This window comes from Erinaceus europaeus, chromosome 3 (genome assembly GCF_950295315.1).
Source record: "Erinaceus europaeus chromosome 3, mEriEur2.1, whole genome shotgun sequence".
NCBI lineage: Eukaryota > Metazoa > Chordata > Mammalia > Eulipotyphla > Erinaceidae > Erinaceus > Erinaceus europaeus.
This window is the reverse complement of record NC_080164.1, coordinates 177,324,870-177,351,960: the sequence shown is the minus strand read 5'-3', so window position 1 is coordinate 177,351,960 and position 27,091 is coordinate 177,324,870. Positions and strand designations below refer to the sequence as shown.

Sequence of the window (27,091 nt, the reverse complement as noted above, 5' to 3'; positions counted from 1 at the left end):
AGATTCTTTCTTTCTTTCTTCCTTCCTTTCTTTCTTTCTTTCTTTCTTCCTTCCTTTCTGTCTTTCTTCCTTCCTTCCTTTCTTTTTTTTAAAATTTTATTTGTTTATTCCCTTTTGTTGACCTTGTTTCATTGTTGTAGTTATTATTGTTGTTGTTACTGATGTTGTCATTGTTGGATGGGACAGAGAGAAACGGAGAGAGGAGGGGAAGACAGAGAGGGGGGAGAGAAAGACAGACACCTGCAGACCTGCCTCACCGCCTGTGAAGCGACTCCCCTGCAGGTGGGGAGCCAGAGGCTTGAACCGGGATCTTTCCGCTGGTCCTTACGCTTTGTGCCACCTGCGCTTAACCTGCTGCGCTGCGGCCCGACTCCCCTCTTCCTTCCTTCCTTCCTTCCTTCCTTCCTTCTTTCTTTTCTTTCTTTTTCTTTCTTCCTTCCTTCCTTCCTCTCTCTCTTTTAGTTTCTATCTATTTGATAGACAGCCAGAAATCAAGAGGAAGGAGGACATCGAGGAGTTGAGACAGAGGCACCTGCAGCCCTACTTCCCCATTCGTGAAGCTTTCCTCCTGCAGGCAGGGACTGGGAGCTTGAACCCGGGTCCCTGCACACTGTAATGTGTGCACTCAACCAGGTGCACCACCACTCAGCCCCAGTTTTCTTTTCTTTTTTTAATAGCATGACATTCTAAAATTGGCTAAGCATCTTTTTAATCATTTTAATTATTTTTGTCAGCCATTTGTTAAACTTGTGATTAATAATGGCTTAAAAGCCTGCCATTATTAATACTGGCTGTGACAGTCCACACCACACTCACCGCCAAATTACTGTACCTCCATCTCTTAGAATAGCCGCCATAGTTCCCACAAAATCTTAAAGACTTAGTTTACTTCTGGTTTGGTGTTGTTTCTTGTTTGTTGTCTTTTCTTTTTAGGAGAGCACTGTTCAGCTCTGGTTTATGGTGGTGTGGGGGACTCAGCCTGGGACTTTGAGCCTCAGGCGTGAGGTAAGCGTCTCTTTGCATAACCATTAGGCTATCTCCTCCTGCCCATTTGTTTGGTTTTTACAAATTCATGTGTATCAGCTCTCTAGAATCCACATGAGTGAAACCATCTGGTAGTTGGTTTTCATCTCTTCATTTCTTTTACAAAGCATAACCAGCACCACCCCCCAGTTCCATCTACTGAGTCTCAAAGGAAACAAAATCAACTTTTTTTCATTAGAAAAAATTTTTTTAACTATCAAGTATCATAATGCATTATATACATTGTACTAAAAGAAGAAAAAACAATTCTGAAATGATGCTTTTAGAAATCACTTGCTGGGTCTTTATTTCTTCATTTATATTAAAAAAAGAAAAAAGTCTGTCTCCTCTGATTTATTGAGATTCTAGAAGGTCCAGATGACATTCTAGACATGTTTAGGAAGTCTGAGGTGCCCCAAGGGAGGGGGAAGACAGCATACTGGTTATGCAAAAGGCTTCCATGTCTGAGACTCCAGAGGTCCTACGTGAATCCCTGGCACAACCATAAGCCAAAGCTGAGCAGTGCTCTGGTGAGAACAAAACAAAACAAAACAAAATGCAGTAGCCTTGAAGAGCCTGGTAGCCTGCAGTGGTTACCTCTGAAGTTGTGTTCAGGAGACTTTTCATGTCCTGGAAATTGCTCCGGGCCAGCTCTCTGGTACCCCTTATCCTGGTGGTCTGGTGCTGACTGGCCATGAAGCCGAAGATGACACCAAGGCTGCAAGGAAGGGAGGGGAGAAGGGTCAGCATTGATGCAGGGGGCGTGGCCAGGAGGGAGCCCTGCGCAGGGCACATGGGGCAGAAGACTGTTTTCCCTGCTCGCCTTCTCCACTCCCACAAGCCGTGAGGCCCCTCAAGACTGAGCACACAACAGGCTCCATGTTCACAGTGTAGCTAGCCAGTGTGCTCACTCGGTGGAAGCCCACACGCAGGCACTTGTGACCACACCTGTCTCCCCGTGAAACATACTTCAAATCAATATTAACCAACCAACCAACAAAATCATCCTAATAGGCCCCTGAATATCCCTAAAATGTCCGCACTTGATGATTCTTCTTGCTCGTGGGCTACCAATGGACCCGTGATTTACATTAATTGGACCAACTAGCTTGTTTGGGGGCCTATGTCTTTTTTTTTTTTTTTAAGAATACATTATTTATTTATTTGGAAAGAGACAGAGAAATTGAGATGGGAAGAGGAGCTAGAGAGGGAGAGAGAAAGAGAACCACATGATTCTCCACTCATGAAGCTTCCCCTGTGCAGGTGGGGGCCAGGGGCTTGAACCTGGGTCCTCGTGCATGGTAACATGAACACTCTGTCAGGTGCGCTAATGTCCAGTCCCTGGGTCTAAGTCTTTTTTTTTTTTTAATATCTTTCTTTTTCTTTTTGTTTATTTATTCCCTTTTGTTGCCCTTGCTGTTTTTTGTTGTTGTAGTTACTGGTGTCATCGTTGTTGGATAGAACAGAGAGAAATGGAGAAAGGAGGGGAAGACAGGAAGACAGAGAGGGGGAGAGAAAGACAGACACCTGCAGACCTGCTTCACCACTTGTGAAGCGACTCCCCTGCAGGTGGGGAGCTAGGGGCTGGAACCGAGATCCTTATGCGGGTCCTTGCACTTTGCGCCACGTGCGCTTAGCTATCGTCAGACTCCCCAGGTCTAAGTCTTTAAACATTAAAATGTGACATTTGAAATTGCTCATTGTTGGGGCCAGGAAGTGACGCTCACAGCAAATACCTATTACAACGTGCAAGGACACGGGTTCAAGCCCCTACCTGTATGGAAGAAGCTTTATGAGCAGTAATGCTGCAAGTGCCTGTCTCTTTTTCTTCTTTCCTATGCCCCCTTTTTTTCTGTCTCTATCCAGTAAATAAACAGTTTTAAAAGATATTTCGAAAAATAAAATCACGTTGCTCATTGTTATGGGCGTGCTGGTCTTAGCCACTAGGTGGCAGCAAGGAGCTACATAAACTTACACAATTTTCCTATGGAAATTTGTATGACTGTTGGTCTGAAACCATCACTAGAAGGTGTGGTTTGTTTTTCCAAAAACGGTTTGCAAATAGCATGCAAACTCTTAGAAGGTGCGAGAGGGGGTTCTGGTGAAGAATGACAACTTTGTTGCTTTGCCAAAAGCTACATCTTAAAGCTTGAACACTGGGCTATCTGATAGGCAGATAGGCATGGTGACCAAATTTGTGGGTCTGCTCGCTTTATTCCCAAGATGTTAAAAAACTTCTCAGTTCTGGATATCTGGGGACAGTCTCTGATTTATGCTCACGATTTGTTCTTCAGAGTGTTCCTTGCTGGTCCCCCATAAAATAAGTCCCCACAAAACTACGACAGAGGCAAATTAGGGTTCCCAAATGAATCCTGGGAAGTTTGTAGCACAAACTTTGAACAGCATTAAATACACACACACACACACACACACACACACACACACACACACACACACACACACACACGTAATGTGAGAGAGTATGAAACAAATTGGTATAAGAGAGAGAGATCAGAACACTGCTCAGTTCTGGCCCATGGTACGAGGACTGAATTTGGGACTTTTGAGGCCTCAGGCAGTAAAGTCTCTTTGCATAACCGTTATGCCATCTCCCCCGACCTGAACAACATTTCTTATTGCTACAAGTTGCTGTGTGCCACTAACTCACACCTAAAGGTCTTGGGAAAACCCACTTTCCATTGGAGAGTTTCGGTTGGTGCCTCATGACTGAAAAGTAGAGAGCTGAGTTATAAAGGAGAGGGCAGCAAGCAAGCAGAAGCATGCACCCTGTGCCAGCCAGATCAACCTGCTTCAGTCCTACTTTTTTTTGTTCATTGGCACTGGGATCTGAGATGCAGATGCCGTACCATAGAAATAAGTCTTAAAGGATGACGTTATTGCCAAAGACCAAAAGTGGTGATTTTAGAAGTGTGGACAAACGGAAGGAAAAACTTATTCCTAGCATGTACCTGGAGATTTATTATAATGAAATGGCATATATCCATCTTCTTCCTGCCCACAATGAGATTCCACATAGGGGTGAGGCGGGGGGGGGGGTACCTGTCCCCAACGTGTCCCAAAGTGTGTGTGTCCTTCATCACACTTGGGGTCCATTTTCCCTAGTAAGTCCTCCAGGTGACCTTGGAAAACAGCAAACCCAAGTTCCCTTCGCTCCCCAGACCTTCCTGGAGAGGAGAAGAGCCTACTTGTCTTGAACTCACAGATGTCCACCCCTGATATTCTGATGGAATATATTATATTTAAGACATGTTGTGTTTTGGAGTCTGTCTTACATCTACCTATGTTTAACGTCACTAAGAGGGGGTGGGGACTGCTTCTCTTGACAATTCTGTACAATGTCAGACCTTTCTGTGACTCTCCCAAACCTGTATTTTTAACATAAAGCCTCCCATTAAAAACACATTAACTAATCAAAGAAAAGAAACTGTAGGGAGTCAGGGCGGTAGCTCAGTGAGTTAAGCACACATGGCGCGAAGCACAAGGACCAGCAGAAGGATTCTCGTTCAAGCCTCTGGTTCCCCACCTGCAGGGGAGTCACATCACAAGTGGTGAAGCAGGTCTGCAGGTGTCTATCTTTCTCTCCTCCTCTCTGTCTTCCCCTCCTCTCTCCATTTCTCTCTGTCCTATCCAACAACGATGACAACAACAGCAATAATAACTACAACGATAAAAACCAACAAGGGCAACAAAAGGGAAAATAAATAAATATAAAAAATTTAAAAACAAAAGAAAAGAAACTGGAAATATTATGACTTTTGGTACTAGGCAGATAAGCCCATGGTTTCCACTTGCAAACTTTGCTTTACAACTTGTTTAACCGCAAACAGAAAATAAAGAAGTTATGCTTTATACTGCTGTTGATTTAGATATTCCTGGCTACTTGTAAGCAAAAAAAACAAAACAAAACAAAGTTATGGGTGTGTGTGTGTGTGTGTGTTTTCTTGTTTTATTTTTATTTATTTATTTTTTTAACATTTCCCAGGTTTTTTTAATTTTTATTTATTTATTCTCTTTTGTTGCCCTTGTTTTTTATTGTTGTAGTTATTGATGTCGTCGTTATTGGATAGGACAGAGAGAAATGGAGAGAGGAGGGGGAGACAGAGAGGGGGAGAGAAAGACAGACACCTGCAGACCTGCTTCACCGCCTGTGAAGTGACGCCCCTGCAGGTGGGGAGCCGGGGGCTCGAACCGGGATCCTTATGCCGGTCCTTGTGCTTTGCGCCACCTGCGCTTAACCCGCTGCGCTACCGCCCGACTCCCTGTTTTCTTGTTTTAACAACTACTGTCCAACGTATAGAATCTGAGGATACAAAGGAACAAAATCCTCCTTTTTGGAAAAAGGGAATAAAACTTTAATGACTCTCAGTTCTCTGGTGTTTGACAAAAACATGTATTTCTGGGGAGTCAGGCGGTAGCGCGGCAGGTTAAGCACATTTGGTGCAAAGCGCCAAGGACCGGCATAAGGATCCAGGTTCAAGCCCCTGGCTTCTCACCTACAGGGGAGTCGCTTCACAAGTGGTGAAGCAGGTTTGCAGGTGTCTTTCTCTCTTCCTCTCTGTCTTCCCCTCCTCTCTCCATTCCTCTCTGTCCTATCCAACAACAACAACAATAAAACAAGGGCAAAAAAGGGGAATAAATAAATATTTTTTTAAAAAAAGGAAGAAAACAAACAAACAAAAAAACCCATGTATTTCTATGCACTGCAACCAAATTTCTTGAACACTCTTTAGCATGAGATAGGTATTTTTATAGCATATTAGCACTGTGTCTATATTTTCCTCTACTTTTCTCATATGTACATTTAAAAGTAAATGTTTAAAACCTCCTTTTGTTGGTTTTGGATAGAGATGCAGAGAAAATGAGAGGGAGGAAAAGTTAGAAGGAGCAAGAAAGAGAGACACCTGCAGCACTGCTTCACCGCTTGCAAAGTTTGCACCCGAAAACACAAACACATGCTCGAACTAGAGTGTCACCTCTGGCCCTCCACGTAAGATTCCCTAAGAGTGTGCCCAAACCTTTACTGTCTGAGGCATTGTCCACCAACTTTCTGCCAGTCTCTATCGACTGAGTGAAATTAACCAACAAAAATCAAAAAGATGCTTTTGTCTCCAGTAGCTTACTTTTAAAGATCATAAAGATCATTTTCTATTTTCAGTGTAAGTTATTCTCTCCTTCCCATAAAGAACGTTTCCTGACTGCCAGGCCAGCCAGCTCAATTGCTCTTCCAGGATCAATCCCCTGCACCACTATAAGCCAGAGCTAAGTAATGTTCTGGTTTAAAAAAAAAAAATCAATGAATCATAAAAGAATAAAATAAAATAAAAATACATATACATGCTACTTTCTAAACCAAAATAACCTTAGGTGTGTGTGTGTGGGGGGGAACCTACCCAAATTTGTTTGATTGATCTGCATTCTCAAGAAGGAAAATAAATTGTAGCATTTACTTTATATATAAATAAAAATCAAGTTTGCTTATGACTTTGTGGCTTTACCATTTATCAATAATGTGATTCAATCAGGTCAGCATGAGCTTCAATGTATACAGCACATAACTAGATGTGATGCAAATAAAAGTCTGATTTAAAATAGAGACCTAATACAGTATATGTGTATCATTCAGAAGAACTTGAAAGTCCATAGTACCTGTGCAATATGTAATAAGTGTAAACATTTTCTTTCTTTCTTTCTTTTTTTTTTTTTTTGCTTGCTTAAATGAGTAAGTTCACGCAGTAAAAAAGTTTCCTGAAATGACATTACAAGTACTTAATGTCAGATCGAAACTGTGAGCTTGTTAGGGAAGTAACCAAGCTCAAAGGAACCCCAGGAACAAGTATTTTCAGACAGCACATCTGTGCCTCATGGCTGACATCTGGCAGGTAGGGGAGGGGAGAGGCTGGGCTGTTCAAGCCTTTGGGTAAATGAAGGCCCTGAGTTCCCGGCTTAGAGGAAATGTGCTAGAATCCCTCCTGAGTCTGACAGCTCTGGGCTCTGAATGGCATTCCTGGAAGCCAGGGAGGAGATGACTCCTCCCACAAACTGGAGGATCTGTGCAATCCCGAAAATTCTTTAAACATGAAGCCGAGAGACTGAGCCATCTGGGATTGCCATGATCTAAACCTATGCTGTTTCTCCGAATTCAACGTAAAGAAATGGTCAGCTCAAGAGGGGGAGAGAGAGAGAGAGAGAGAGAGAGAGAGAGAGGGAGGGAGACAGAGAAAGAGAGAGGGAGAGAGACTACCCACATTACAGATACAGAGAAAACACAGACACCTAACTCACTGTTGTTCAGACAGGATACATAAAATCAGTTAATGTATTTACTAATCATCCAATTCATACACACACACACACACACACACACACACACACACATATATATATATATATATATATATATTTATTGTTAAGGGGTTTTGTTTGGTTTTGTTTTTAGCAAAGATATCTTTGTTAGATAAAAACAATAGAACTTCTCTGGGGCAAACGGTCAGCCACAGATGGTCCCACATAATGAACTTTGCTTCCTGGGTGTGCAGCTAGAACTTCAGTGGGTATAAAAACGGTGAATTCAGGAGTTGGGCTGTAGCACTGCGGGTTAAGTGCTGGTGGCACAAAGTGCAAGGATCCCAGTTCGAGCCACTGGCTCCCCACCTGCAGGATGGTCGATTCACAAGTGGTGAAGCAGGTCTGCAGGTGTCTTTCTTTCCCCCTCTCTGTCTTCTCCTCCTCTCTCCATTTCTCTCTGTCCTATCCAACAATGATGACATCAATAACAACAATGATAATAACTACAACAATAAAACAAGGGCAACAAAAGGGAATAAATAAATAGTTTTTAAAATGGTGAATTCACTTTCTTCCCCTCCTCTTGAATGGAGCTTGAAAGAATCATGCTCCGTGAGATAAGTAAGAAAGAGAAGGATGAATAAGAGATGATCCCACTGACAGACAGAAGTTGGAAAGTAAGACAAGAAGGGAAAACACTAAGAAGAGAACTTGGACTGGAGTTAGTGTATTGCTCCAAAGTAAAGGACTCTGGGATGGGGAGGGGGTTCAGGTCCTGGAACATGATGGCAGAGGAGCACCTAGGTGGGGGAGTTAAGTGTGTTCTGTGGAAAATTGAGAAATGTTACACATGTACAAACTACTGTATTTTACTGTCAACTGTAAACCATTTATCCTCTGGTAAAGAGGGACAAAAAAAAAAAACAACTTCAGTGGGTAGTACAGCTTTAGCTGTGTTGAGGCCTGCTTTCTGCTCCCATTCTCCAGAAAAGCTCGTAGCCTTACTCCCCACTACTGAACAAATGCTGCGCTTGGAGAAGCAGCAAAAGGAGGCCTATTCTCCTGCTCTCTGTGTCTGCTCCAGGTCCAGCTCCTCTCTGCCCCGGGTACTTTCTCTCTGCTGCCAAACAGCACAGCATCCACTGGCTGAGTGAGTGAGGAAGTGAGAACCAAGATCAAATGTCACCACCGGTGTCAGAAAGCATAATCTTCAGGCATAGAATCTGAGGCAGACTCAGAATACACCATCCTCCTCAAAGCAGGGGGTATGGACCTGTCAGGTCACTGGATGGACCTGCCAAGGCAGCTACAACATCTCCAGGAAAACATTCTGAATCCAAGACCTCGAGACAGAGTGGAAGCTTACTGCAGATTCAAGAGAACTGCGTAAAGGCATCAGGAAGCTAATTTCGATCCAGAACAGTCTCCAAATTTGGGGACTGTCCTCATTCGCCAAGATGCTTTTGGATGCACAACATCAACTAGCAAATACTTGTTCTATCTTCCTGCCAGCTTCCTGTCCCCCCAAACAGTTACTTAAGAGGGAGAAGAATGTGGAATTTGTGAGATCCCCTGTTCAATGCTCAACATTGCATGTATAATGCAGAAGCAGGTATTCTGGCCTTTCTCACCTCCACTCTCAATCAACCAATCAATAAATCACAGTCTTTAAGAAAAAGACATATATTTCTGTGATTAACGAAGTACAGTATCAGGGGAGTTGGGCAGTGGCATGCTGGTTAAGCACGCACAGTATTATGTGTAAGGACCCAGGTTCAAGTCCCTGCTCCCCAGCTGCAGGGAGGATGCTTCACAAGCAGTGAAGCAGGTCAGTAGCACATGTCTCTCTTTCTTTCTCTATCTATCTTTCTCCCCTTCCTCTCTCAAATTTCCTATCAAATAAAATGAAAAAAAAAGGGAAAAAAATGGCCGCTAGGAGCGGTGGATTCATAGTGCAGCACCAAGCTTCAATCACTGCTGGGAGAAAAAAAAATTATATATATAATGATTTAACAGAATGTCTCCCCCACCCACCCTCCAAAAATGCTAATTACCGCTGGCTTGTCACTCAAAGTACCTTGTCTACAAAGATAACATCTTTGTTGTAGGGTTAACTGTGAAAGCATGGTAGAGCTGAGAGGAACTCTCCCATCCTTGAGATGGAGGTCTGGAAAGACATCCCACTTGTCAGTCTCTCCCGTTCAGGGATAGAGCTAGGAGGGAAACACTTTCCTGACTCAGTTTCCTCTTGTTGGTCTCCCAAGCTTCACAAAGACCTGCAACCTCTCACAGTTAACTCATTCCCCTTCTGCAGACCAAATGGCTGCCTGCTTGAAAGTTCACTACAGTTCACCTGCTTTTGATCACACATCTTCCATTCTGCCTTGACTAAAAGACCTTTCTCTCTATTCCCTTCACCTCCTCCACTTTGGTCTAACTCCTCTATCTTATCTCTCTGCCATAAAGGCTCTTTTCAGTCTGCTACTCTCTTGCCACTAATCACTCCGGAACTCCCCTTTACCACTATCAATTCTCTTCATTCCTTAGAACTTTTGCCATGAAGGTTCTGACCTTCAAAGTCCACCACTACTGCCTCATGTGAAAAATGTCCTTTGTTCCCTTCTGCTACTTAAACCCTGCCTTCTGTACAATAAAGTAGATCATTTGTTGTTGGTATGCTTCTAGTTCTGCTTCTGGGATCCCTTCTGTTACATTGCTTGACATTGTGGTCTATTTACATGGTCATTCTGTTACATTTGTTTGGTCTCACTCCCCCTGCCTCCGGGAGATTTTGGTTCAGTCCTTGCTGGTTCTTGCTCTTCCCTTTTCCACGACCCCTATCCTACATACGTATTCTCCCTTGGATCCTGACGCTGCCGCAGGAGGAGAAGGATGCAGGACAGAATGGGGTTGTGATTAGATTAGATTAGATTAGATTAGTTTTTTGAATAGTATCCCCGCTCACTCGTGAATAAAGAAATACTGCTTCTCCGCTCAGCCATGAGTCTCTGGTCGTCTCTGTCTCCCGCCTAAGAAGCCAGTCCGGCAAAAACAACAATTTGTGATTAAAATGGTCTCCTGGTCCTTTTCTGCTCTTAGCCACCAGAGTTAACGCAAGAGGCCAAGTAACAACACGGCTTACCTCTGCTGTGAGCCCCCCCCCACACACACACAAGTACCAGCACTTTTTGAACCCTAAGACAAGGATGGGGGTTGTCTCTTTTCTGCGTGTTGCTGCTACTGTTTTGCTTTCAACCTAAGAACTTGGTGGTTAAAACCTAAAACCCTCCTTACGGAGGGACCTAACACCCGATGGCTGCCCAGCATGCACTTGCCTTATTAGAATACAGAGCACCAGCAGGGAGACAGCAAAGTACTTCCTCAGGCAGGGCCCGCTCTTCTTCTGTCGCTGGTGCATTTCTCCACCACACTTGTTACAGCAACGGCACAGGCCAAAGAAGAACCCCACAAGAGGCATGAGGATAACAAACAGCAGGCCCAGGACGGCGCAGATAATAACCCCGAGTTCATAGGCGATGATCTGCAAGTCAAACGGAAGAAACAGCATGGGGGTTGGGGGGCAACACACACAGTAAACCAGGCCTCCCATGGGGCACACATTTTAGTGTTTGAGATCTCTGAGTTAAATCCCAATGTGTCTGAGTCTTTGTGTTTTTCCATGTGGAAGTTTCTGGAAACAGAGGAAGCAGAGGTCTGAGTTGACTCTCTTTTCTCAGCTCTCAGGATGAAGTTGCAAATGGCTTAATTTCAGCCTCCCAGGTCTTTTCTTGAAGTGTCAGTGGTGCAACAAATGTATAAAAAATGTAAAATTTGGGGAGTCGGGCGGTAGTGCATCGGGTTAAGCGCACGTGGTGCAAAGCACAAGAACCAGCATAAGGATTCCTGTTTGAGCCCCCAGCTCCCCACCTGCAGGGGAGTTGCTTCACAGGCGGTGAAGCAGGTCTGCAGGTGTCTGTCTTTCTCTCCCCCTCTCTGTCTTCCTCTCCTCTCTCCATTTCTCACTGTCCTATCTAACAACAATGATATCAATAACAACAACAATAACTACAATACCAATGAAAAACAACAAGGGCAACAAAAGGGAATATAAATAAACAAACAAATAAATAAATATGATTTTTTTAAATGTAAAATTTGGGGACAGCCAGGTGGTGGCACAGCCAGTACTATGCATAAAGACCCAGGTTTGAGTGCCACACTCCACCTGCAGTGAGGACACTACACAAGCAGTGAAGCAGGTCTGCAGCTACCTATCATTCTCTCTCCCTCTCATAAATAAATAAGTAAATAAGAGGGAAAATGGCCACCAGGAGCGGTGAGTCCCAGTGATAGCCCTCGGAGGAAAAAAAAATGTAAAACTTGTATAAAATTGGGGGCTGGGCAGTGGCACAGAGGGTTAAGCGCAGATGGTGCAAAGCGCAAGGACCCACGTAAGGATCTGGTTCAAATCCCCAGCTCCCCACCTGCAGGGGGGTTGCTTCACAAGTGGTGAAGCAGGTCTGCAGCTGTCTGTCTTTCTCTCTCCGTCTCTGTCTTCCCCATCTCTCTTGATTTCTCTCTGTCCTATTCAACAACAATGACAGCAATAACAACAATAGCTACAACAACGATAAACAAGGAAAACAAAAAAGAAGAAAATAGCCTCCAGGGGCAGTGGATTTGTAGTGCAGGCACTGGGTCCCAGCAATAACCCTGGGGGCAAATAATAATAATAATAATAATAATAATAATAATAATAATATTTGTATAAAATTGTAAACTATGTTCAATCACTTTTAAAAGATAGTATTAAGTCAGGTGCATATGGGACGTGAATGGATTTTTTTTATTATTATCTTTATTTATTTATTGGATACAGACAGAAATCTAGAGGGAAAGAGGAGACAGAGAGGAAGAGAGACAGAGAGATGAACACCAGCAGCCCTGCTTCACCACTTGCAAAGATTTTCCCCTGCAGGTGGAGACCGGGGGCTTGATAACATGTGCGCTCAACCAAGTGCACCACCAACCAGCCCCTGGGAAGTGAATAATCTTTATCAACACACACATGTATATTAAGGCTAAAATGCTAAAAAGGTGAGTAGCAAGACAGTTCTGGAGAGCAGGAGCTCAGCCCAGGCTTGGACCCAATTCCCACCACTCAGGAGGACACTTCAGAGCCTTGATACTTTTTTCTCTCTGTGGGACTATGTGAAAGCTTGGCAGAGCTTAGGGGAACTAGCCTGTCCTTGGATGGAGGTCTGGAAAGACACCCCACTTATTAGCCTCTCTCCTCACAGAGATGAGCCAAGAGGGAAAAGTCTCCAGACTCAGTTTCTCCTTGTTAATCTCTCAAGCTCACAGAAAGCCTACAGGCCTCTCACACTTAAGTTTCTCCCTGCTAGCTGCAGGCCAAATGGCTGCCTGCTTTATGGTTCACTCAAAGTTCACACATCCACTTCACCTTTTGATCACATAGGAGAACACACCCTATCATACACCCCCAACAGCAGACAGTGAAAAGCCCCAAATCTTATTTCCTTGTGTCCTTTGATATCTATGATTTACACCAAGTTTTGTTTTTCTTTTCTCTACCTCACCTTACTGGTTTAACCCCTATGCTTCTCTCAAATGCCTTTGGATAATTAACCTGCCTGCATCATGGAGACTAATCGTTTTGACTTTTGTGTATCCCATCAATTCTTGTGATACCAGCCCCCTACTATAGGGGCAAACTGACCTTTAAGAAACCTGTAATTTCTGACATATGTGAAAAATGTTCTTTGTTTAACTCTCTATATAAACCTGTACCCATCTTCAAATAAATGAGTGTTTGTACTAGAATACTCCCCGAGACCTCCTTTCTGAATCACACGGTCCCTAGAGCCAGTGAGGGAGGATTGGAGACTTACCCCCGGCTGGATCCCCTCCACGGGACTGCCAGCATCTCTCTCATTCTTTCTATCACTCTCTCACTCTCTTTCTACCTGGAAAAGTTGGGCCTGAGCCATGATGCCTGTAGATGACAAAAAAAAATTAAAATAAAAAGAAATTTAAAAGAATAAGAGACTGAATCTTCCTATATTCATCAAGTGTACAGTCCCGCCTACATGAAACCCTGCCCTGACTTGAGGTTCCACTTGCTGGGAACAGCAGCCCTCCTTCCCATGCACCCTTTGGATCAGTCAGTTGAGAAACTAGCTTCAGATAAGCCCAACACTCACACAGATATTAAATTTTCTCAATAAACATTCTAAATTGTTTACTATTTCTAAATGCATTAAAAACTGACTCTGAATCCCCAGGAGACAAGGTGGATGGAGATACTTTATTTTTTTTTTTTAATACTTATTTATTTATTTTCTCTTTTGTTGCCCCTTTTTTATGGTTGTTGTTGTTATTGATGTCATCATTGTTGGATAGGACAGAGAGAAATGGACAGAGGAGGGGAAGACAGAGAGGGGGACAGAAAGATAGACACCTGCAGATCTGCTTTACCGCCTGTGAATCGACTCCCCTGTAGGTGGGGATCTGGGGGCTCAAACCAGGATCCTTAACCTGGAACTTTGGCCCAACTCTCGGATATGCTTTAAAAGTACTAACTCTAGGCCCAAATTTCACACTGTCCGTACATCTTTCCCAGTGTTGCCGAACATAATTATGAGTCTCAGGAATCAGCAATGTCATTTCAGGAGTTCTCTTGGAGCACCTGATGTCTAGCCAGGCTTTGGCAAGGGTCTAAACTGTTCTTTGAAACACCCAGGACTCCAGAGAGTGTTGTGGTCAAGGTCAAGGCTGAAACTTACAGAGATGAGTTGTTATTCCTCCAGGAGCTATTAAAACTGGGAGAAAAGACTAGGGATGATGGCAAGAACCAAAGTGAAAGACAAAACTTTATTCGTTGACAGTGGAGAGGGCAGGGAGGAAAAGTCTAGGTAAAAACATGTCACCACCTACTGGCTCTAGACACATCGACGTGGGAAGGCAGAGGAGAATGTTACCTGCACCATCAGGAATACACTTTCTGGCTGCAGATGTCAAAGCAGTTGAGGTGTTTGTATAAGTCAGAGGCAGCATGCAAGAAGAAAACAGAAAGGATTTCATCAGCCACAACTGAGAACATTCATTTTGCACACAGAGAAAAACCAAGGCAAAGGAGGATCAATAGGTGCGAGACAAGAGGAATCCTGAGCGTTTGGGGAGTCAAAATGGAACTTCCACTTCAGTGTAAACTCACTTGGGTTGCTCCAACGGCTATGAGTCAGTATCCTTGGGAGTTTGGGGCAGGGGAATCAGAAGATAACTAAAATGAGGACACCCAGCACACTAACTGATAGTATAAGAGAGAGAGGGGGACTCAGTGGCTGCATTCAAAAGCAACGTCTTTTGAAGTGTCTTAAGATTAAATGAAAGTTAAAAAAAAATCCCTGAAAAAAGTATGCCGGCAGTCTCGCCATTTGAACTTCAGACTTTGTTGTGTGGTCCTATGGCCCTTCTCTTGGCTTCATGTCGCCACAGCTCCTGGCCGTCCTGGTCCCCAGAGAGCCTCAGGCTCACACTCTCCCCTCCTCTGTTCTAAGCTCCCTCGTGCTGACTCCCGGCCCAGAACAAGCTACCCTAACAAATTAACAACTGTAGAGTAAATGTAATCCCCCAAAAGTGGAGTTTCGCACGATTCCATTGTCCTGTTTCTAGTTGTTACCCTAACCCCCCTCCAAAATCAAAAGCCATGATTCAAAAAGATATATGCATCCCTGTTGTTTACTGCACTGCTAAGACTGAAAAACAAAACAAGGCAGGGGTAGATAGCATAATGGTTATGCTAAGAGACTTTCATGTCTGAGGCTTCAAAGTCCCAGGTTCAGTCCCCCACACCACCATAAGCCAGAGCTGAGCAGTGCTCTGCTTAAAAACAAACAAATAAAAAAACAAAACAACTAAGTGCTCTTCAGCCAACAGATAAATGAGGAGCTGGGCAGTGGTGCACCTGGTAGAGGTGCACAGGTTACCATGTCCAAGGACCTGGGTTCAAGTCCCCAGACCCACCTGCAGGGAGGGGGGGAAGCTTTTGAGCCGTAAAGCAGTGCTGTGGGTATTTCTCATCCTCTCTGCCCCTCTTTCCCTTTCAATTTCTGTCTCTCTTGAAAAAAAATGAAGGAATGAAAAGATGTGATATAAATGTATACATAGGTGTGTGTGGATTTACACAGGCAGAGACCATATGCCGTGTGGTTGTCACACAAGACGAGCTGAGAACGCAGTGAACAGTCCACGCTCAGTGCACTGTCCTGTTCCAAAAACACACAGCCCAGGTACCACCAGGCTGTCAAAAAGGTCTTGACACATTTTTTTTTTGCATAGAAAAATAACAAGAAAAACACGTCCTGACTTTTCCAGCAGCCCAATATCTAAGATGGACTGACAGCTGGCTAAACAGCTCCCCTGAAGAATGCACCGCTTTGCTACGTGTGTGACCTATGTTTGAGACCGACCCCTACTGCATGGCAGGAGCTTTGGTGCTGTGGTCTCTCTCATTTTCTCCCTCTTCCCCTCTATCTCTACCAAAAAAGAAAAATGAATGGGGAAAAAAAATTCTACTAAGCAGCTTGTGAAGCACTTAGCCCTATATCTGTCAAAGTAACGTCCAGTCTCTGATACTAACAATATATTAATAATCCAAGCGTGTGAGCTCTAATGAACCGCAGACGATGACCCAGTCAGGGACTCTCCTGTACTGCTTCTCATCTAAATGCTTTCTGAGATGCCTGGGGACCTTCTCCTTGGGTACACAACTAGGTATCTTTAGGGCATCTCCCTTGGAAAGGAGAAGAACTTCCAGGCTAGTTACTACCCTTTGGAGGGCAGGAAAACAGGAGCAAGTTCTTGACTTCTCACAGACATGCCAGGTGATTTCCAAACACCACAAGTCCACTTGGAATGATGCCTAGGCCATCCCTGGGCGCCAACTGTGTATCCAGTGACAAATGGCGTGAGTCAGGGCCAACACCGAGTCCCACATACCCCAGCCCCAAAAGTCAGGGAAGGGAAAGGAAGTAACACAAGGAATGATATGGGTGAGGAAGTTACAAGCAACAGGAGTCCCAGGGAGGAGAGTCCACCAAGAGGTTGGACTGGAGATGAGCCATGACCACATGGAGACCACCTGGACTCATCTCCCAGAACATCTTCCCTGCTGGCAGTCATGCGTAGAATGAAACCCAGGGGGCTGGGTGTTTTTAAAAACAGAAACATATTTTCCTCAGAGTCTGGGGGCTGCAGGTCAGGATAAGATGTTAGTGGGTTTGGCTACTTTTTTTTTTATTTTTATTGCCACTAGAGTTATCACTGGGGTTCTGGGCTGGCACTGTGATTCCACAATACCCAACAGCCATTTTTCCCTAATGCTTTTCTTTCTATTTTATTATATAAGTAAAAGAGAAACTAAGAGAGATGGAGAGAGAGAGAGAGAGAGAGAGAGAGAGAGAGAGAGACAGAACACCTGCAGACCTGCCTCACCACTTGTAAGGCAGATAGGAAGCAGTGAGGGGAGGGGGCTTGAACCTGGGTTTTAGTGCATGGTAACATGTGCACTCAACCAGGTGCACTACTGCCCAGCCTCAGGCTTGGTTATTTCTAAGCTTGATTAGAATTAATTTTCCTCTCCATGTTGCTTACAGATATACTTATTTCCTTCTCCTTTTTTAAATTACTTTAAAAATTTTAGAGTATTTTATTTATTTTATTTTTGAGAGAGATGCAGAGAGAGAAAGACAGAGAGAAACACCAGAACACTACACAGCTCTGGCTTATTGTAGTGCAGGGGGGAACTGAACCTAGGACTTTGGAGCCTCAGGCATGAGAGAGTCTCTTTGCATAACCATTATGCTATAAACCCCCACCCCTTTTTTTAATTTTATGGAGGCCCTGGGAATTGAACCCAGAGGTTCACACATGCAAAGCAAGCTCTCTGCCACTAAGCTACATCCCCAGCCCCCCTTTCTTCTTTCAGTAATCAGAAAGTCTTTCTGTCATTTGGCTGTGAGCCTCTAGGGAGAGCATTCTCCCTTCCCACTTCCCAGCTGTAGCCAAGGGCACACCAGCAATGTGAAGCTACTTTTTAACAAACTATTAAAAATGAATAAATAAGTAAGTACAGTGTCACTGTTTCTAGAATCATTGATACAACCCTTTCAGGGTGTTCTCCTCTATTAGCTAACAATTTAGCACCATGCTATCTGTAAAGATATTTTAGTTTTTAAGTAACCAGTAGCTTGAAAGGTGGACTTTTCTTCACATGCCACGTCTGACTTTTTTTTTTTTTTTTTTTTGCCTCCAGGGTTTGCTAGGGTTCCTTGAATCCACTGCTCCTGCAGGCTATTTTTCCCATTTTGTTGGGCTTGTTGTTATTGTTAATGTTATTGTCGCCATTGCAGTTGCTGTTGTTGTTGTTAGATAAGATAGAGAAAAATGAAGAGAGGAGGGGAAGACAGAGAAGGGGAGAGAAAGACAGACACCTGCAGACCTGCTTCACTGCCTGTGAAGGTGGGGAGCTGGGGCTCAAACTGGGATCCTTATGCTGGTCCTTGCGCTTTGAGCCATGTGCACTTAGCCCACTGCACTACCGCCTGGGCCCCTGTCTGACATTTCTGTAGTAGTACAGTACAACTCCTAAGGTGTTCATTCTCTGGAACATTTGTTAGTCAGCAAAAGATTGCTCAATGTGTCGATTACATAAGCAATTGTTAAACAATCTGTTTTCAGGTAACTTAGCAAAAAAAAAAAAAAAAAAACTTAACTCATTCTTATTTTAAGGAACAAATGTATCAATAGAAATTACCGATCTCTGATCAGATGCGAAGTCGAATTTCTTCTCTATGACTTGCCTTAAAGTATCTGGGGGGAAAAAAAAGATGAGAAACCAAAAACAAAATTATTTTGCTACTAAAATACAAAATGCATATTGATTTTTTTATTAATTTTTTTATTATCTTCATTTATTTATTGGATAGAGACAGCCAGAAATCAAGAGAAGAGGGGAAGATACAGAGTAAGAGAAACAGAGAGACACCTGCAACACTGCTTCACCACTAGCAAAGCTTTCCCTTTGCAGGCTGGGGCTGGGGGCTTGAACCTGGGTCCTTGAGTGTCGTAATCTGTACACTCAAAGAGGTGTGCCACCACTTGGCCCCCATATTTACTTTTCATAATTGCTCTTTGAGGTAGCCTCGGTTCACAAACCCATAGGTATTTCAGAAGTATAATTTTTCATCTCAAAATACTTGACTCTACCTACCGCCACCACCACCCATAATCACAAAATGCATATTTAAAAAACAAAATTCTATTTTTACTCAGAAATTACTATGCCTCTGTGTGGTGCTCTTAATTTTTTATTCTAATTTCCTTTTTTTAAAAAAAAAATAATTCTTTACTTGAGAAAAAGAGTACAACTCTGGTACAAAAGATGTCAGGGATTGAACCTGTGACCTCTGGCTTAAAAGTCTAACACTTGTTCTTAAGGTGTGCTGTGGTAAACCTGGTGGCAATATAAAAATAAATACATTACTAAATAGGAGTGCTGTATTTTATTTTTTGTTTCCTGTATGTCTATAACGTCAGGGGTTTTTTGGTTTTTGTTTTAAGTCCTAACAGGGGTGGTACCTTGGCTGGGAAGGGAGGGGGGTTGCCAGGGACTGAAAAATCTGAGTCTAAATCAGGGTCTCATTAATCTAAGGAATGCACTCTACCACTGAGCTGTATCCTCCTTTCCCAAGAAACCAGACACTTCACACTAAAGAAAAAAAATATACAATTCCCACTCACCGTTTGTGTTTAACTTGAAACCTCTAGTCACTCACACATTCCATTAGATCACAGACAAAACCTGATTTCCCTATAGCTCCAAGTTCTTAATTAAGTCTGGTTTTTAAATTTGCAACCTATTTTTAAGTCTCCTTTATCATAATAATTTAGAGGGGGAAAAAGAAAGAGAGAAAGAAAGAAAACTATTAGCCCTTCAGCAGTCAGCTCGAGACAGTTTGCATACACAGGAGACCAGTGATAGATAAGTGGTTCACAGCCCGAAGCTCTAGCTGTCTGCTTTGCTTCCTCTTTGTCTGTGAGGAAACTGTATGTTTGGGGCTTTACTTTTTTATTGTCAAGAATTGTAAGCTTTATTCAAGAAAACTGAGAACATTCACATGTTAGGCAGAGAGAAAGGGAGAAAGAGAGAGAGAGAGAGCGAGAGCGCACTGGGCTTTATTTTATTTGTTCATTTTATTATTTTCTTTTTCTCCAGGGCTATCACTGGGGCTTAGTGCCGGCACCACAAATCCATTGCTCCTGGCAGACATTTTTTTCCATTTTTGTTGGATGGGACAAAATGGAAATTCCTCTAGAAATTGAAAGAAGAGGGGAGATAGAAAGGGAGAGAGAAAGCGAGACACCTGTAGACCTGCTTCACTGCTTGTGAAGTGTCTCCCCTGTGGGTGAGGAGATGGGGTCTCGAACATGGATTCTTGCACAGACGGGTCCTTGTGCTTAGTACTATGTGTGCTTAACCAGTGTGCCACCTCCAGCCCCCTGTTTGGGGCTTTATAAAGGCAATCCCAGAGGACAGAGAGGTGATTCTGTGGGCAATGTGGACTTGCATGGTACCGTAAATACCGGAGCTGAGGAGTTCTTCGGCCTCCTTTCCTCTCATTATAATGTTGTTTTTCCCCAGCTCTGGGGTATTCTGCATATACAGTTCTACCATTCCAAGGACGGCTTTTCCTATTTCACAGAGGGGGAAGGAAAGAGACAGAGACAGAGAGGGAGGGAGAGACAACTCCACATAGCTCCATCATTGATGGGAATTCTCCTCTGCTCTGTCCATGGTACACTCATGTGGTGCCCGGGCTCGAACCAAGGACCTCATGCTTGGCGAAGTACATGCTTTACCAGGTCTCCTATCTCCTGGCCTAAAAAAAACGAACAAATAAGTCTTTTTAACTGAAATATGTATTTAGGTACTCATTTAAAAAATTTCCAGTTAAAAATAGTCAATATTGGGCGAGGGTAGAGAGCATAATGGTTATGCAGACAAACTGTCATGCGTAAGGCTCTGAATTCCCAGGTGCGACCCCTCCACACCACCATAAGCCAGAGCTGACCAGTGCTCTGGTTAAAAAAAAAATAAATCAAAATAAGAATATTTAAAAGAAATAGTCAATATTTTTAACTGGAAAGTAAAAAAAAAAAAAATAAGGAGGGGTAAGTTTCCGTCTGAGTCCATCCATTTTCTGCATGAAGTACAGGGCAGATGGCTGATGGAGGGAGGCTTAATGTAGCAACATGGGGCAAAAAGAAAGGAAGGAAGGAAAAGAAAAAAGAAAAGAAGGGAAGGGAAAGGGAGGAAAAGAAATCTGCCAGGAATGGCAGATTCAGCACCAGCACAGGCCCCGGCGATAACGGTGTTAGCAGTGAGAGAGAGAAAGAATGGAGGGAAATCGTAATTCAGGAGCTTACAGATTCCTGCATGAGACAGAGAAGCCAGGCAGGCACAGCAGCAGTGAGCAGCACCACCCACCACCTCTGGGCTCCAGGGGGATCACTCTCCCTGCACAGTGAGGAAGGAACCCTGCTGGCCAGCTGTGAAGCGACAGACCCCCCTTTCTTTCTGCAAAGCTAGAGAGACTTCTCTCTTCCTACTGCTGCCCAAGAGTGTGCTCCTTGCTCTTCCGGCAGACACTTGTTCAAGTCTCTTTTGTTGGTTTCTTTGGCTTGTTTTGTCCCGCTCAATAAAAAATAAAAAATAAAAAAGTGACCTTTGGGATTTTAATGTGTATCCGAAAGAATGAGAAAGATGTGTATGGACCAGTCTAAAGTAAGGGACATCTATGTTTTGTACTGTTTTGAATTGCCACCAGGATGATTGCTGGGGTTCGGTGATGGCACTAGGAATTCAGCACTCGCAGCCGCCATTTTTTCCTTTTTTAATTTTTTTCCCTTCTTTATTTGATAGGACAGAGAGAAACTGAAAGGGGAGGGGGGAGATAGAAAGAGCACCTGTAGACCTGCTTCACTACTCACGAAGTCTGAAGATAGGGAGCAGATGCTCGAACCCACATCCTTCCATGTGGTATTGTGTGTACCCATCCAACCCATCTCATCTTCCTTCCTTCCTTCCTTCCTATCGCTCTTTCTTTCTTTCTTTTTTCCTTTCTTTCTCTCCTTCTTTCTTCCTTTTTTATAAACTATTTATTATTGGATAGAGACAGGGAGAAAAATTGAGAGGAGGGGGAAATGGAGAAGGAGAGAAACAGAAAGATACCTGCAGCCCTGCTTCACCACTCGTGAAGCTTTTCCCCTGCAGGTGGGGACCAGGGGCTTGAACCTGGGTCCTTGTGCACCATAGTGCGTGCACTCAACCAAATGTGCCACCGCTTGCCCCCCTTTTTTAAAGTATGGTGCAAAAAAAAAACCACTAAGGCTGGGGTGAAGGTGTTTTGCAAACGCCTGTCTAACATGATATGTCAACAACAGTACCACATAACATTAACCTCCAATAAAATTTTTTTAAAAATGGGAGCTGGGAGGCAGTGCAGTGGGTTAAGCGCACATGTTGCAAAGCACAAGGACTGGCATAAGGATCCCGGTTCGAGCCCTCGGCTCCCCATCTGCAGGGGTGTTGCTTTGCAAGCAGTGAAGCAGGTCTGTAGTTGTCTATCTTTCTCTCCTCCTCTCTGTCTTCCCCTCCTCTCCATTACTCTCTGACTTATTCAACAACAACAGCAGCTATGACAACAATAGCAACTATAACAAGGGCAACAAAATGGGAAAAATAGCCTCCAGGAGCAGTGGATTCGTAGTGCAGGCACAGAGCCCCAGCAGTAAACGTGGTGGCAAAAAAATAAAATAAAATAAATTAAAATCCAAAGTGCCAGATGACAGATACACTATATTTTTATTTGTGGAGAATACATACACACTAACTTGCTTGTATATGTAGAAAATGTGCCTGAAAACACTCATACACACACACACACACACACACACACACACACACACACACACACCATAGTACAGTGGCCGCTTAGCAAAGAAGCAGGTGAGATGAGTGACTGAGAATTAGGAATGGGTCAGACACATCACACTGTTACTTTGTACTTTCAAATTCTGAACAATGTAAAAACATTACCTATTCGAAAACATTGGCTAATGTTCTAAAGTTCCTGATACAAATCAAATCAAAGCAGAAAATGTTGATGATTTGGCTGAAAAAATAAATAAATAAACAAGCAGGGGCAACAGCTGGAAGTCCTTTGTGCAAAGATATACAATAGAGCAAAAGGGGCAAGGAGAACCAGCCCAGAGACAGCGCACTCAGCTACCAAAAGAGCAAAACGACATGGCCCACTGGTTAAAGAAATGGTCCACTGATGAAAGAAACGCAAATGGAAACATTTTCTCTAGAACACGCCAGACTGGCAATGGTAGTCTTCCTGAACGGGCCTGGAAGCAGTGTGTGGAGCTAGCATTTCCTCGGACTAAGCCTGGAATTGCAGGCCAGTGTCCACACTGGAGAAGAATTTGGTGACATCAACCAAAATAGGAAACAGACTCCATAAAAGATGTGAGCTTTCGGATTTTAACATGTACTTCCCTCTGACCTAGGCTTGTCAAGTTTGCCCCAGTAATTCCTTTTCTACAGGTTCCTTCATTTTTTTTTTCTTTCTTACAAATGACTAGATAAAAATCTTCCTGGTTGAGGCGGGGTGGTGGTGCATTCCACTGAACACACCTGTTGCCATGAGCAAGGACCTGGGTTCAAGCCCTGCAGGGAGGAAGCTTAACTAGCGGTGTAGCAGTGCTACGGGGTCTCTCTCTCTCTCTCTGTCTCTCTCTCTCTGTCTCCTCCTCTATCTCCCCCTCCTCTCTCAATGTCTCAGGTTTTTTAAATATTTATTTATTCCCTTTTGTTGCTTTTGTTGTTTTATTGTAGGTGGGGAGCTGACCCTTGTGCTTTGCGCAGTGGGTTAAGCACACGTGGAGCAAAGTGCGAAGACTGGTGTTAGGATCCCGGTTCCAGCCTCCGGCTCCCCACCTGCAGGGGAGCCGCTTCACAGGCGGTGAAGCAGGTCTGCAGGTGTTTATCTTTCTCTCCCCTTCTCTGTCTTCCCCTCCTCTCTCCATTTCTCTCTGTCCTATCCAACAACCATGACTTCAATAACAATAATAATAATAACTACAACAATAAGACATCTGCAAGGATTCTATATCCAAGCACCATGGCTTACTACTTCACGAATGGTGGGGTTGAGGGGTTTGATTGCAAGCTCCTTCTGCCTCTTTCTGTGTAACAGATATATGTAACAGCTGAATGCTATACACACTGACGAACTAGGAGCATAAAAAGGTCAAGCAGTGTGAGCTCAGCAAAGGCAGGCAATTTGGATAAAATTGCTTGGTGGTGGGGAAAACTAAAAATTTGGGGAGGGAAAAAAAATAGCATACTAAAACTCTGAAGTCCTAAGTGTTTTGCTCCACTTCAAAAAAATCAAAACAAAGAAGCCAGGAACTCAAAGAGGGTGGATGCTGGGTGCTGTTTATATCAGACACTCTAATCATAAAACTTCAAACAATTAACTCAAAATAAAAAAGATGATAATAAGCTTTGGCCCTACATCAAAAGATTGGTTAATGAATGTTAAAAGTTCCATGCTCAAAAAAAAGAACACTATTTTATTTCAAACACTAATTTACTTTTAATTATTTATGTATTTGATAGAGATAAAACATGAGAAGGGAGAGGGAGGTAGAGAAGGAAAGAGACAGACACCTGTAGCCCTGCTTAGTCACTTGTGAAGCTTTCCCCCTGCATGTGGGGACCAGGGGCTTGAACTCAGGTCCTTGTGCACTGTAATGTGTGTGCTTAGCCAGGGGCGCCACTACCTGGCCCCCAAGAAAACTATTTTAAGCAAAACCCTGACAAGAAAAGACAGAAAGCGAGGTTCGCAATGCAATATCAAATCAAAATTTCAAGCTCTGGAACATGCAAGTATTCTGTTTTTTTCTTATGCGTTTCAGTCTGTATTCACGCTTTTTTGGGAAAAAGTGGACCTGCTAAGAAGGGACCAATCTAGACAGCCATCTGCACAGTCAGCATCTGCAAAGGAAAAGCAACCAGACATTTTGTGTCTCCTGATCCCATCTCTAAGCTGCTTTTGCCCGCAAAGGAACCCGCATGGGATCTTCATTCGCGCTAGCTAGCTCCTAGGGAAGGCAAAGGCCAGGAACTTGGTCAGAACAGCACAAAGGCAGAAGCACAGACACGGCAAAGCTCAGTCAAAGCTCAGTCGGGGAAATCCTACAGGTCAGGCAACTAGGTTGCTTGACAAACAAGCAACAAGGTAACAGTCAGACACTGAGGACAGAGGAGCATCCTATAAAATACAAAAACCACAAGGAGACAAAGCAGTCAACTACAATGAGGAGCTTTGGGGTAGTAATTCAAATAGGCTAGCTTTTTTTTTTTTATTTTTTATTAAAGAAAGGATTAATTAACAAAACCATAGCTTTAAAGAAGTTTATGAGACAATCAAGACATCTGAACACTATATATATATATACATATATATATATATATATATATATATATATATATATATATATGTATATATATATATCCTCCAGCGTTATTGCTAGGGCTTGGTGTCTGCACTACGAATACACTGCTCCTAGAGGCTATTTTTTTGCCCTTGATTTTTTTTGTTGTTGTTGTGGTGGTGGTGGTTATTGTTACTGATGTCATCATTGTTGGATAGAACAGAGAGAAATGGAGAGAGGAGGGGAAGACAGAGAGGGGGAGAGAAAGATAGACACCTGCAGATTTGCTTCACTGCCTGTGAATTGACTCCCCTGCAGGTGGGGAGCCTGGGGCTCAAACTGGGATCCTTATGCCAGTCCTTGCGCTTGATACCATGTGCTCTTACCCCACTGTGCTACCACCCAACCCCCTTTTTTAATCATTTTATGGGAGGGGGAGATCCTGGTCTAGCTGTTGGCACATGGTAAACCTTTCATCTGAAAAACATTTTCACACCCAACTTAGGTCTTTTTCCATCATCATTCCTAAAGAATACTGTTAACTCCGCAGGATAATAACAGTGTGCCTTTCCCTCCTTCCTTTATCTCTCTCTCTCTCTTTTTATTTATTTATTTTTTTTGCCTCAGGGTTATAGCTGGGCCTTGGTGCCGGCACTGCAAATCCACTGCTCCTGGCAGCCATTTTTTTTCCATTTTATTGGATAGTACAGAGAGAAACTGGGGGGGGGGGGGAGGGGATCGAAAGGGAGAGAGGAAGAGAGACACCTGAAGACCTGCCTCACTGCTTGAGAAGTATCCCCCCCTGCAGGTGGGGAACTGGGGGGGCTCTTGGGGGGGGGCTAGAACCCAGATCCTTGCACAAGTCTCTTGTGCTCAGTACTAGGTGCACTTAACTGGGTGTGCCACCACCCGGCCCCCTGTGCCTTTATTTCTAAAGACAGACCCTGAAACAGTCACAGCTGAAATGATAGAATACCAGGCTTTGCTGCAAAATGAAAGTGGGTGAAGATGAGGAGGGAGGAGAGGCAGAAGTGGAACAAGACTACTCGTGAGTTGGCAGCTACTGGAACTTGGGGGACAGGTAAAGGATTCTTCCACTTTTGTACATATTTAAGATACCCCACAATAAAGTAAAATAACAGTTTTGATTGGTATGCTCACATTGGAAAACCTTTAGTATTGCTGAAAATAAGAATAATAATGTATGTTTTATAATACACAATTCTATTTAGATAATACCCAATAGAGGTGAGCTTATATAGCCGCCATAGATACATAAATTTATTTTCATAGGAAGTCAGAAAGCAGCTCATTCTGTAGGGTGGATGCCTTGGCATATGCATGACCCAGCTGAGGCCCAGACCCAAGGATGTCTCTCCTTTTCTATCTCAAATAAGAATGAACTCGATGCACGAGGCCACAAAGACATACACACACACACGCACACGCACAGAGAGAGAGAGAGATTACAGAAGTACTATGTAGAATAGCCCTACTAAAGGGGTGGGTGGGGAGATAGCTCAGCCTGTTAAGAGCCCAGCCTGGTATTAGAAGTGGGGCCCTTGTGGTCTGGGAAGTGGTGCAGTGGATGGACCACTCAGGCATGAGCTCCTGAGTTCGACTGGAGCATCACTGTATAAACACTACTGGAGTTCAAATTCCTGCCCCCCCCCCAGCACTGCCCTGTACCCCTAGCCTTCAGCAACCGCTTCTGCAAGTGCAAATGGCATTTTGCTCATTCTACCGGGCAAGCCTTCAACACCATCACCTGTTGCGTTCAGCAGCTGCTGGGGCCTCTGGTGTTCACACTCAGATGCAGCCTCTGTTTCCCAGAGGCACTGAAAGAATGTCCTTGCTGGACGTCAGGGCAGCAGCGAGCATTTCCTGGACACATATCCGGGAAGTTCAGGGCCTGCCTCTGCTGTTGACTTAGGGAGAGGCAAGATCCCATGTTGGCGGGGCTGGGGTGCAGGTGACAGGAACCCACTGGGCTGAGCGAGTTTCTCTGTCCAGCTACCAAGTCTGAGAAGGATCAGAGGGGTGTCTCTCACCAGCAGTGGGGCTGTCATCCCCCACTGGGACCCAGCCAGACTTCCCAGACCCACTGAGGTCCTGCAAGCACATCTGTCCAGCAGGGCTCCACAAGCGAACATGCAGGGACAGCACTGAGGGA

At 43.9% G+C, this 27,091-nt stretch overlaps 1 protein-coding gene across 6 annotated transcripts in view; it reads right to left on the bottom strand.

Moving 5' to 3' along the window:
• The window catches only part of PROM1 (prominin 1), a 100,252-nt gene that overhangs the window by 60,122 nt on the left and 13,039 nt on the right, over positions 1 to 27,091 (bottom strand). For 5 of the 6 annotated variants that reach the window (XM_060188302.1, XM_060188304.1, XM_016185913.2 and 2 more), the window contains exons 3-6: positions 18,167 to 18,222; positions 14,331 to 14,357; positions 10,665 to 10,870; positions 1,621 to 1,741 (exon numbers count right to left, since the gene is read on the bottom strand). In XM_060188302.1, the coding sequence (XP_060044285.1) occupies positions 1,621 to 1,741; positions 10,665 to 10,870; positions 14,331 to 14,357; positions 18,167 to 18,222 (410 nt within the window). The remainder of the gene's footprint in view (positions 1 to 1,620; positions 1,742 to 10,664; positions 10,871 to 14,330; positions 14,358 to 18,166; positions 18,223 to 27,091) is intronic. The other variant, XM_016185914.2, reaches the window with a different exon arrangement.